Below are 12,656 nucleotides of genomic sequence, written 5' to 3'. Positions count from 1 at the left end.
TATATATAAATGCTAATTCAGAAGTATGCAGCTGTATTGCGTATCATTAAATAAACTGAAGAAACAGGTATGAAATAATTCTTGGCAACCCATTGTTCAAAGCATCCCGCTCCTTGCTCCTGTTAGTGAACACTGTATACTAGAGTTTGGAACCTCGAAGCATGACAGATTGAAACTTGTTTGAGAGGTTTCTTTCCAGTTAGATGTCTGAACTCACGGTCACGGCTCATTCTGCAAATATATGCGTGTGCTGTGAAGTTGTGCATGAGAACTCCCCGTACTGAGTGCACTTCACTTGCTACGGGTGGTGAAAGTGTTTTGGTAACACAAGCCCAGAATGCACAAGTTTGTGAGTCACTAACAAGTTATCTTACCTCCAGTAGTTTTCTTATAGAACAGATGCGTTTTCATATCATAGTTAGTTTCATTTGGGCGATAACCGTATCCTAAGTAGAGTATTAGTGGAATGTCATGTTCAGATTCCAGGTGGATCACTATAGATGTGTTTTCTGAGGTAACATTAACTTGGAAAGTACTAAAATTGCCCAGATTCAACAGAATCTTATCTTCCTGAGTTGCTGAAAGCCTTGGTAACATTATCTGTTTTTAAACAGAAAGACATAGTTTTAAATACAGCAAAGCATCTTGCTTCTATTATCTATCAGCACAATATAGCCACATGGTAGATAATATTTTTTCATAACACAGGGAAAGCATGTCCAGCAAAAATACCGGCTTCAAAGTATTTTTCTTGATACTTTTAGCTAACCTCTGAAAAGAAAAGACAAATATTTATTATGTCATTCACCACATCACACATATCCCTCCATCACAAATGCAGGCACCACGATCCCATTATATGATGCAATGAACACTACCACCATTTGCAGTCACCTCACAGAAGATGATAACATAAATGACAGTTCATTAACGGAAGAAGGAAAAAATGGGAAAAGAGGGAGAGGGATAGAAAATAGTGGGTTTACCTCAATGTTCTCTTTGAGATTGCTGACTGGTATGGTCAAGCCATCTAGACCAGTAAGACTTAGACCTCCCACTGTTCCACTGATGTCAAAATTGGTGTCACTGGAGGAAAAGGGATTCACGGCAAAGCTCACCATCTATTAGCAAGACGTTAACAATCAGACAATCGAGCTATTGGCAATATTTCATTATATTCACACTCTAAATTGCTGAATAGTGAAAGCTTGAGCTCAGACCCAAACAATACTCGACTTAAAAGAAGCCTCCTTGCAGATTTAAATAAGAAGCTGCCTTATCTCTAAGGTAGGTTAAACACAGACCTTGGAAGTCATTTTGATTCTGAAATATGGTATGTGTACAACAATATTTATTGTTTCCATTCTGTGTAACCCTTTTGCCTTTTAGACACCGGATATCAAAATGTAATTGCATAAGTCTCTTTCAAAGTAACTCCACCAAAGTTAGGCTGTGGCACCCCTCTTGGAATTAGGAACAGAAGTCTGTTTCTATTATGATAGCAATGCACAGAAGAGTATGTTAGAGCCGTCAGTCCAATGAGAGGATTCAGGAACCTCTCCTAATACTCAGGTAAAATGATGGATGCGTTTCCACTGGTTTTGGTGGGCTCTGGACATTTTATAGGGGAGCTGGAAAAGACACAATGAAAAAAAATACATTTTTTGCAGGTATTGTAGGGGTTTCCTGGGAGTGACAAATCAACCAGAGAGGCCTTTAGAAAATGTATTATAAAAAGCACAACAGTAATATGCAATCTAGTGTTTTGAGGAAAGCAAAACCACATCCTAATTCAGATGAGGGATGTGTTATCATCAGGACATTCGCAAGCCTTTTGTCTCCTGCAGCATCTGAGTGCCTCAAACTCATTTATTTCTAGCTGGGATGAGATAGGACTGCTGCAGGTAAATTTTAATAGTGATGTGGACTCTGGGCTGTTGCATCCTCCTCAGAGCATGTAAACAAACAGCAAATAGATTTATAGGTATTGATTCATTCCATTGCATTCTCTAACCAACATGCAAGTATGAATCAAGAGCGTACATGAGGGGTTGATGGGATGGGGAATTTAAGCATTCAGTCCTCCTTAGCTGGCTGAACCAACCCTATGCAATTGAAATAAATGGAAGCTTCTTTGACCAAAAATATTTCAAATTATTTTCTTGGCATGATGCTGGCATACACATTTTCTTGTGTATTCTTTGTAAAAGGAGAAAAGATTCTAAAAGCACTAGATCAAGAATGTAAGTTATATATCAGATTGAGTCAGATAAAATCTGTTTACTTGCCCTTATATCCACTGTTTCATCATCAACTCCTGAAACACTGAGAGAGGAAGCAGGTGGCAGAGTAAAGCTGGCAGAACTGGAATTGGAGATGTTAATGGATGTGCCATCCATGGTTTCTGTTTGTAATCTGTCCAGTTAGGGTTGAACACAAGCAAAGCAGAATAAAAGGAAACAGGCAGGGAAAAAAAAATCAGACCAGAAAAAAACCCCATCAATAGCATGGACTTCTTATCTAGAGAAAAATCTTTCTCACTTCACGAGTATAACTTTGTTGCAAAACTGTTCCTAACTCTGTCAGTAAATACTTAGTACATTAATCTGTCCCTGACATAGTACTCCACATAACGCTACCATAGAATCATCAAAAAAGGGGGGGAATTGGTGTATCTGGATAGGCAGTGGTACCCAACTAAGTGTACTTTGACGAAAGATCTACCTGCTTTCTGCATGAACATGCTCTTGATTTGAATGCACAGTTAAATGTGGATGAAAACCAGGCTCTTGGGGAACAATTTAGGATTGATTATAGGGAATGGAGAATGCTTATCAGGCTCCTTGTGATTATATTTGCTTCTGCCAAGCTGGTTACAGTTCTATATAACATGTCATTATTGGCAACTTGGAAAAGAAAAAAAAAAGCTTAACTGGCATGACATGAGTTTTCCACAAAATTTCAAGGGTAAGAGACTAGTGCCTCATCCAGGAAACAGTAGTAAACACTGTGTTGGCCAAAGAAGACGTGGCATGAGAATTTCTAAGGTGGCATTATTGAAGCTAATTGGAGTCCAAGCTATTCTTACTATCAGTTTGTAATGACAGCCTCATTGCACTCTTGAAGTTGTCATTATGCTATGATATTTAGTTGGGTGGTTCCTTTTAAGGACGATGTAATGAGTATTTCTGGCAAATTTGGTTAACTACCCTGAGCCTAAGTGGGAGGACAGGGTTAGTGTTACCTGTGTATGTACATTGTAGCAGAAGGAGTGGTAAGGACTGTTGGTTCATCATCGGGTTCTTTCCCAAACAGAAGGGCACTCTGTAGGTTCTCAACTGTATCTAGGAGCTGCTGTGACACTGAACTCTGGAAAAGGATTAGAGGAAACTTGCAACAAAGCTCCTCAGAATCACCTAGTTGTACATTATTTGCCTTTACTTCCTTTTAGGAAGATGTACTAATTTTCAGTGTCTGACAAAGCTGGCAAACTTGTTCATGTGCTGCTTAATCTCAGAGAAAGTTCTTCTAATTATCAATTCAATTTCTGTAATTCTCATTAAAACATTGCAGACAGCAAATATCTTGCAGCTTTTATAGCCTATTATTTGTAATTTCTACACATTGAAATTTGAAGCACTACAAACATACCATCAATTTGATGCAATATATTAATGCACTTCTGTACATTAATGCCCTTTATCTGCCCACTTTAGTTACTTGGAAAAGCAAGACTAATTATGGATTAATTGCGTGTCATTAGTGTGTTGTCCTGGGGGAGTTTGAGCAGTTCATAACCTTTTCTCTCAGGTTACATTTATTTCATCCCCTGCTCCCTTGCAGTGAAGAAAGTTAAAGCATGTTCAGCCCAGGAAGCACACAAATGCAACAGTGACAATGCACATATAAATAGGAAAGGACGGGACAAAATAAACATGTTGCATAATTTGAATAGAAAATCAGAGTGGGCTTTCTGAAAAAGTGTAAGCAGCAACCAGAGCTGATTCCAGCTTTGAAGTAGCAGAGCCAATAATGAATATTGAATACTTCTGGCTTCCTTGAATTATGAGGAAAAAGGAGCTGATAGGATCAAATCTGAAAAAAAATCTGTGTGCTTGTCATCCATTAGAGGGCATACACTGTGTTCTCTAGGGCTCTGTCCTGCTCAGCTTTAAATGTAACAAATCTTAAGAGGCCTCAATCATCTTCATTAGCAGAATGTTCAGTCTAACAGGTCTAACTGGGGAGAAGTCTCCTTCGATAGTCAAGTCCATCATGGTGTCACAATGAACCCTACCCAATGCCAATTTAAAAACAGGAGCGGCAGCAGAACATTTAAAAAAACTTTTAAAGCTTCTTAAAAACCTTCCAAAGCAAGCAAGTGTTCACACACAGTCCACTACAAACTGGACCAAACCAAAATTACCTGTTCTGCCTCTGGCACTGAAGTGTTCGCAGCTCTGATTTCTACAGAAGCTTTAAGAACATTGCTCACTGCATTAAATAGATAGTTGGCTGTGTCCTTTAGCTTCTGATCATCTCTGCTGTCCTCTGTGTTTACAGTGAGCAAGGAAGCACTGACATCTTTTAGAGTGTTGCTAGCTTCCACCTGCATGGAAAACAAGGTGAAAAGTTTATATGTGTTGGGACTACAAATGACAGAAGTGACGCTTGTGTCATTTAGTGAGTGTTGCAATGTGAGAAATCTCATGGGACTGTTTGTGGCTAATGCTGTTTTTACTATAATTATTTGTGCTGGGATAATACATCACATGCCAATAAAGATGATATACTAGATGATATACAGACCTGAAAAATGCAGCCTGCTTTACAGATTTAATCCATGAGATGAATAACATCTAAAGCAAGCTTCTCTGTCAAACACTGGGCAAGAATACAGTTTAGATGTACAGTAATATAGTAAATTAAGTTATAATTTTGGGTCGTGTGTCCAATAAATACCAGCATATTGTCAAGTGCATGTGCATTTCAGTCTTTGTTTCCACAGACCCTGCTGGATTACCAGCAAGTAATAATACCTTTGGCCTTGTGCTGTGCTAAGTGCCAAAGGAGAATGTTTTACAATTTTTATTTAGTTTCCAAATGCAGCCAGTGATTGCTTTGTGATTGTGAAAGCACTGGCCAACTTTTAGCCCAGGACAGTGAGGGAACCAAGCAAATTCATCGCAAGCGTGGACATATCTATTCCCACAGTCTGAAAATGCTTAGCAGCCTTACTGTAGGGTGAGTGCTGAATCTGAGCTATGCTCTTGTTTTGCCAAAGTTAACCACATACTGCTGAAATGGTCCCAAGCCATTGTCTGGCTGCAACTGTATAATACATCAGAAATCAGGACAGCTCTTTTTATTGCCAGCATATTTGGGAAACTTCCCCAGTGACAGTTTGTTCTGTCCGCCCATGTGCTCACTCCTTATGCATAAATAGCATCATCTACTAATAATGTCATGCTGCCAGATAAGATTCAAGAAATATGTTTGTGAGGCCAATCTGAACATTTGTGCCCAGTTCCTGTGGGTGCTGACATGTTCCTGCCTCACTGACAGCTTGCCTGTGTGCATTTTGCAACAGTGCATGGATCATGGACAAATGGATCTGGGCAATTCTAGAAAAACCCTCCTGGACAGTTTTTCTTCAGGATTCTAAGAGCGTTTTACAAGATAAAACATGCATCCAAACATGCCTCTGACTAAAAGTTAAAGTTTCTCTCTTTAAAATGTTTCATAAAAAGTAACGGGCCATATGGTCATAGCCCGGATTGTAGAGGTTGCTGAAACATTATCTGTGACTCCAGCTTCTCTTACTCTAAACAGCAAAACGTGTTCCCTTCTGGTCAAAATACAGATGCTGGTACAGTGAAAAAACGGGTAAGAACAGATAACTGTAAAGCACTGAAGCTCTTACAAGGTCAGTGGGGTGCAATAGAGTCTATACTGTTAAATTGCTTCTTACCTGTGCCGAGACAGACAGCTCTTCACTCCTGTAAGTGATTTCTTGCAATACTTCTGACATTTTAAGAGCAGTCTGCATTGATGTTACGTTAACAACAGAGAGAGTTGTCAGCATCAGCCCTCGGAGCTTGGGATGAAAAGGGATAATTAGGCAAAGGAATAACATGCTAATTAGAACTGTGCAAGTAGTGCTGTATATTGGCAGCCAGGTTTGCTGTAAATTATGTGGTAGAGTAAGACTCCACAAGAGGGATCATTTGAACTGATACTAGGTCTACTGACAAGATGCCACTTGCCTTAGTAACTGTATAATCATGACTTTTATGTTACCTCCCAGCAGAGACAATTTATACACTTAACAGCCATTAATTGCAAGGAGAGTTACTTGTGAGAATTTGTACTAATGTACGTGAATTACTGTATAAATGCCATTTCCAGAGAAAGTAGAGCCCTGTATGACTGATGTTACTCAAATAATGAATCATAATTGAAGGATACATTGCATTTCTCTAGATCTTTTCATCGGAGGCACTCAAGACACTCAAAGCAGTGTACAAATAAAAGCTTGTAACTGAAACCTAAGGTGGTAGCTGAAATGAACAAACTAAAATTATCTGCCATCTAGTACTTTTTGGGAAATTTAGGTATTTACCCACAGGAGAGGCCATTTTATTAATACTTAAATTGTGGAAAATCAGATTAATTTAAAGTTTCAAACCACTGTCCAAATTAGTTTAAAGTAATGTAATAACAATTGAGAATGTATTATTTTACTGATGGATGACAAAACAAATTATTTATGTGGGCAAATAGTGAAAAATAGCTGAAACCTGTGCCAAACACTGAGACAGATGCTAGAAACTTGAAACCTCCATTGATCCCAGGTGGTGATATATGAGCTTTTTATTACTTGGGAGCTGTCAAAGAATATGAAGGCTCCATTATATTGCATTGTACTGAAAGACAACATGTGTCTGGCTGACCTCTTTTCGCATGTTCATCTGTAAAGATACGTTTAAGCTTTCCTCTTGGGTCTCCTGATTAAGGACAGATGTCACTGACTTATACAGCTGGAAGAGACTCATGCTGCTGTTCCCGTCTTTTAGGATAGTGTTTGCTTTCTCGGATACAATAGCTGGCAGGGTCAGGTTCCCATCGATCATATCTGCACGTCCAACCTGATGAAGAAATCAGATATGCTTAACATTGCCAACACTGTTATAATTATCTTTGAACGGCTTCCACGATCATCTTATTGACAGCCTAGCTAGAGTGGGACAGAAAACTTTGTGTTCCTAGTTTTTATTGGTTTATTTTTAGTAGATAAGGATCTCCTTACTGGAGCAGTGGGGCAGAAGCAGGAGTTTTCTGGGGCTTACACAGAGGAACTCCAGACTAACTAAATACAGCTTATGCTTCCCAATGTCCAAATAGATCATCTTTTAAACTTCTGCCTTAGAAAAAGGATAGTGAAAAATTCTTTTGACTACCTTGAGTCCACAGAAAATAGTTTCTCTTAGATAGGAAAATTGTGATTATGGCACATTCAGAAGGAAGTAATACATATAAAACAGGAAGAAGCTCCAAAAGTGAATTGTGGGTTAGGCATCATCTTGAGAGTTTTTGAAAGAAAGTAATTCTACTGTGTACCTTCACAGAAGCATTAGTTTGAACTGTATCACCAAAGTTGTTGCTAACAGTAATTGTCATATGTAAAATGAAATTATTTTCCTCTTCCCCGAGTGGAAGATAAACTGGGAAGAGTTCAGGATCCGGGCCACAGTCCAGCAGAGAATCTGAAACAAGAAAGAGGGGGTCACCTACCTGCATCACACAGACACCTCCTATTCTCTAAGAACAGGGGACTCTGGGCTTGCCCGGTGCAGGCCTGATTGACTTTTTAGTCTCCCTGGGGAGCAGAACGGGTTGTGCCTTAGCAGTAACAGTGCTTGCTAGAAGCACTGAGAAGCAGTTAGCCAAACAGTTCACCTCAGGACTTACTGGAGTTCACATAGAAGCAGTACGTGAGCTGCCTGTTGTGACTGGATTGGCATGAATCTGCCAAGCAAGGAGTGCTGCAGGAGACCGCGAACGTGGCGAGCACGGATCCCTGCTCGGGAGACACAGCACAACGGGGGATCTCGGGTGGAGGCACGGTGCTGACAAGGTATGTCTCCTCCCCGTAGCTACACTGAGTCATTGCTGGGAGTGGAGAGAGCAGAACGTCAGCAGTAATCCTGCCCTGGCAGCACTGATCTTCAGACATTAATTTTATCTACGTAACAATGATGCTGTTTGCTCAGGCACCAGAAACATCAGTCTGGGCCTAAATCAGAAGTGAAATCCTGCTACTGAACAAGCCATAAGAGGAGAACTATTAAAAACATGGTAGTGTTCACGCTATAAAACAAAGCTGTATTATTTGATCAAGCATTTAGCATAACTTCATTTCAGATGAGCCTTAACAAAGTTATTAACAGCCTAGAGTAAGGTAACTGAATTATTCCTGCTGTGCAACAGCCCAGAACAAACTTAGCTCTTAATTATTTTAAAGAACACACATGTAAAGTAACAGATCTCAACTTGTGGTCTAACGTAACTTCATATTTGTCAGTGAGGCTATGTGTGTGTAACATCAGTGTGATGTCACGATGGCAGAGACTATCTTCAAGGAGTCTGAAAAACCCTGCTTGCCCCTACCTGTTACTTTAATCTGAAAAGCTTCTCCCTGTGATTGCAAGAAGGAGCTGTTCATTTTCAACATGGATGTGTTGCTTTGAAGCAATTCCAAAGAGTTCTGCCGGAAACCAGTCAGGCCACAGGCTAGAGGGAGGGCTGTAGACTGGAAAAAATCAGACAGAAAAGACAACATGACTGTAGAGGCTCTTTGCTTTGATTTCTGTTGTGATTTATCAGGAGCAGGTTGGCAGTTTGGTGCCCTTCATTATAACCCCTCCCAAACCAGGCACCCCTTTGTCTTGGTCTTCACTATTATTTTCAAAGTGTTTATTTGACAAAGTGTCACTCTGAGGCCACGTGGCTTGCCCTCGAGATGGATGTTTATTTTTGTGTGTGCTGTTTTTCTGATGAATCCGATGCTCTCACCTTGGTTTGGAATGTGTTATCTAAATACCAGCTGTAATATATGGTCTGGGAGTCCTTCTGTCCAGAGACACTCAAAACAACTTCACCACTAGCATTCACTGGCTTGCAGTTTGCCTCACACCTGTAAGGAATTAAGAGGGTAGCTACAGGTAGTAACTGTACGAGATGTCATAGTCCTTGATGTTGATTGTTTTACTGTCTTTTGACGAAAATCTGCAAAGCCCTGCAAAATGAGACAGGTGACACATGACCCACAAGCAGTGAAATACTTAATTTTAAAGCAAGAGATTTAGGAACCTTCATCTCCATTTTCAACATGACTGAGGCCCAGAACCTGCAAACTTTTTATGTTGCAAAACTGATTCAGGCTGTCAAATGAAGCCTGCTTCTATTTAAGCTCCTGAAATTATTATATTAATAGATCATTGAAATGCCACTGCTCTTTAATGAGGCACTGGAGTTTTGAAGAGCGGGTGTTTTAAGGTGATAATGTGTATCTGGGTGTCTAGTAGAAGTTTCGGACATATCTTACAGTTTTGTAAGGTACAGGTTTGTGTATGGAAATCTCCAACATTGAAAAGATGTAATGGGGTCAAAAACCCTAAATGGCCTTGGGAAGAATATTATTGAGTTTATAAAAGGATTATGTTCAGAAATGTGGACTGGAAAATGCAGCAAGGCCCATTTTGTCTGTAATTCCTATGATGGTAAGGTATAAATAGATTTACAGTTATAAGTATGTTATCACTTTATTATAATTATTATTAGTAACTGTGGCCTTCGACTATGTGTGTGCAGTAATAACATCAACCAGTGAATACTAGGGTTTAAAAACAGACCTGATTTCCAGTTGCAGTTCTTGTTTTGCAGTCACATAGAGACATTGCTCATCCTGCCTCTCTTCATTGCCATGGTTTCGGACTGTAACCCTGACAGTCACTGCTGACTTTGGAGGAGGAAGGCAGGAAGGTGGGATTTGCACTTCACTTTGGTTGGTTAGGATTGTCTGTTGCTGCACACATTCTTTCCACGCTGGCCAGCAAGCTCCTGCACAAACATTTCCTTTATAATTAGGATATTCGTAACATCCCATGTCTCTTATAAAGGAATTTACTGCCGTAGATTTCAAAGAACTTTACAGAGCTGACAAGTTTCCTGAACCCAGTTTAAAGAGTGGGTAATCAGAGTTCAGAGTGGAGATTGGCTTTTTCAAAGTAATATATGAGGTCAGGGATAAATATGGGGATAGAACACAGATGTCCTGAATCTCAATCTAGTTTTCAGCCACAAATGTTTTGCATCACATTTAATCCTAATTATTGCTGTTTTATTGAGACACATGTACCTTTCAAATGCCTAACTAGGTAAGTCACTTGGGATTAGTTCTTGGCTGCGAGGGTGAGAGGGCTTAGGACAGGTAGATCTTGAAAAATTGAAACATTTGGGAAAAGACAAAACTGAGTACTATGCCATATTGTATACCATAATTAGTTTGGTGTTAAAACCAGGGTAAGGTAGAAGGACATTCTTCATGTACAGTGAATGGCAAACCTTAAAGCCAGAGAGTAAACCATCTTTAGTCAGATTTTCACCACTTGATCTGACATGACAGTGAGCTTGTTGCTCACCAAATAGAATTTGGTGGGAAAAGTTGAGGAAATGCACATACCACAGGACCAGAGAAAACTGGAATTATTGTTGTTGTCTGACCAGCCAAGCGTAACAGTTGTGAAAGGATCCACGTGGCGACTTGGTTTAATATATATTTTGTATTTTCTTTTGTGATCCTAAATAATAAGTAAATGTATCAGTCAGGACAGGAGCATGTACAAACACCTATGTATCTTGCTTCTTTATAATGAAAAAGGTCTGAAATTTTAGACCCCAAGTCACTGTGTGCAGCTCAGTTTAAACTATCTCCCTGATCAGTGGTTGCATGGAACTAGAAGCTATGGGAATAGAAGCGGATGGCACAGAGAAATTTGTGGCAAAATACTTCCAAACGTGGGAGTGGCTTAGGAGCACAACTCCCCTTTTCAAAACTAATGCAGGTATTTAGGAAACTAGTTCATACTAATTTTCCACTTCTGGACCAAGACTTTTAACCCTTGAACAATCATTTGTCCTCCAGTACACCTTTTAATACATGCCTTTTTTATTTGAAGTGGATACATTATGGCTATAGGTAAAGAGAAGGAGGCAGTAGCTGAATGTAGTGGGTCTGCATGGCAAGGGTTTGGTGGCGGGGGGGGGCTACAGAGGTGGTTTGTGTGAGAAGCTGCCAGAAGCTTCCCCCATGTCCGATGGAGCCAATGCCAGCTCGCTCCGACATGGGCCTGCTGCTGGCCAGGGCAGAGCCCATCAGCAACGGTGGTAGTGCCTCTGTGATACGTATTTAAGAAGGGGGGAAAAAAATAATCTGTGCCAGCAGAAGCACAGAGTGAGGAGTGAGGATATGTAAGAGCAACATCTCTGCAGCCCCCCAGGCCAGGGCAGGAGGGGCTCCAGGTGCCCAGAGATTCTATGGCAGCCCCTGGTGAAGCCCACGGTGAGGCAGGCTTTGGTGGGTACCCGGCATTCAGCCAGGGTCAAACCACCACACTGAATTTGTCTCACTGTGCAACAAACTGTGATAAACTTAGTTTTGAATTAAATTTCTATTCCTTTGATGCAATATATTCTCACAGGCAATCTGTAAAGCATGATGCCTTCTTGTGAAGCAGCACGTCTCCTATAGCAGACATCTATCTGCTAGTGTTACAGTTAAAAACTAGACCTCTAAGTTGATAATAAAATATTCTACCTGGCAATTTTATTATTTAAATTTATGCAGTTGCTAGCAATTGGTGTATCATTAGTTTCCCAGTTTATGGTAAACTGGAAATGTCTTCTTTGCAAAGTAACTTAAATATTCCAATACAGGAGCAGAAAACATGTAGAAACAATACAAAAATATAATAAACTCTGCTTGGAGGATAGCCCCTCAGAGAGTTTTGCATGAGTCAAGTAGATAAAATAAAAATTCATCAAAGCACATTTCAACTTCCAAAACTGAATCACTGTGAAAACTTAATTTTCTCTAATCGTGAAATTGTTACTTGCAGGCCTTTTATGAATCGTAGATTGAATGCTTGTAAACACATTTGTCTCAGAGACTTTTGGTGTATGTTTTATGTTAAACCATATGGGTCACAGAAAATCTAGTCCATAATCTAGTATGCTACAAATACTTCTTTTCAATATCTCATGCAGCACTTTTACTGGTAAGAAACATTTCTAAGCATTTAAATTTTAAAGGAAGTTCCTTAAATAATACTTACATTTGTCTTTTGGGTATTTGTTTTGGAGCTGCCTTCTTCCTTAGCAGAATCTGTTTAATACAAAACAAAGCAGAATATTTTAGTGCTACCTGTAGAGCTTTTGGAGATGCTCAGTGAATATGACTCAAATACACAGGGTTTAGCTACCAACAGTCTGACAGATAGGGCTGTAACAGACTGAAATTGTAACAAGCTAGTCACATCCTACAAAGGAGGTGATCCTGATTCTTCAAACATGATGAAGATGGGCTGAGAGAGCTG

The 12,656-nt window shown here is 39.8% G+C and overlaps 1 protein-coding gene across 1 annotated transcript in view; it reads right to left on the bottom strand.

Annotated features, from left to right (window-relative positions):
* Positions 1 to 12,656, bottom strand: part of PKD1L3 (polycystin 1 like 3, transient receptor potential channel interacting) — a 41,728-nt gene that overhangs the window by 18,098 nt on the left and 10,974 nt on the right. Inside the window, 14 exon segments of the mRNA XM_055819002.1 lie at positions 375 to 600; positions 987 to 1,121; positions 2,289 to 2,415; positions 3,245 to 3,369; positions 4,427 to 4,609; positions 5,972 to 6,097; positions 6,939 to 7,148; positions 7,621 to 7,766; positions 7,972 to 8,172; positions 8,671 to 8,812; positions 9,076 to 9,196; positions 9,915 to 10,122; positions 10,745 to 10,862; positions 12,396 to 12,445. Coding sequence (XP_055674977.1) covers positions 375 to 600; positions 987 to 1,121; positions 2,289 to 2,415; positions 3,245 to 3,369; positions 4,427 to 4,609; positions 5,972 to 6,097; positions 6,939 to 7,148; positions 7,621 to 7,766; positions 7,972 to 8,172; positions 8,671 to 8,812; positions 9,076 to 9,196; positions 9,915 to 10,122; positions 10,745 to 10,862; positions 12,396 to 12,445 — 2,118 coding nt within the window.

The sequence above is a fragment of the Falco peregrinus genome, chromosome 14 (assembly GCF_023634155.1).
Source record: "Falco peregrinus isolate bFalPer1 chromosome 14, bFalPer1.pri, whole genome shotgun sequence".
In the NCBI taxonomy this organism is placed as follows: Eukaryota; Metazoa; Chordata; class Aves; order Falconiformes; family Falconidae; genus Falco; species Falco peregrinus.
The sequence above is the reverse complement of the archived record's forward strand: the minus strand, read 5'-3'. Positions and strand labels throughout refer to the sequence as shown.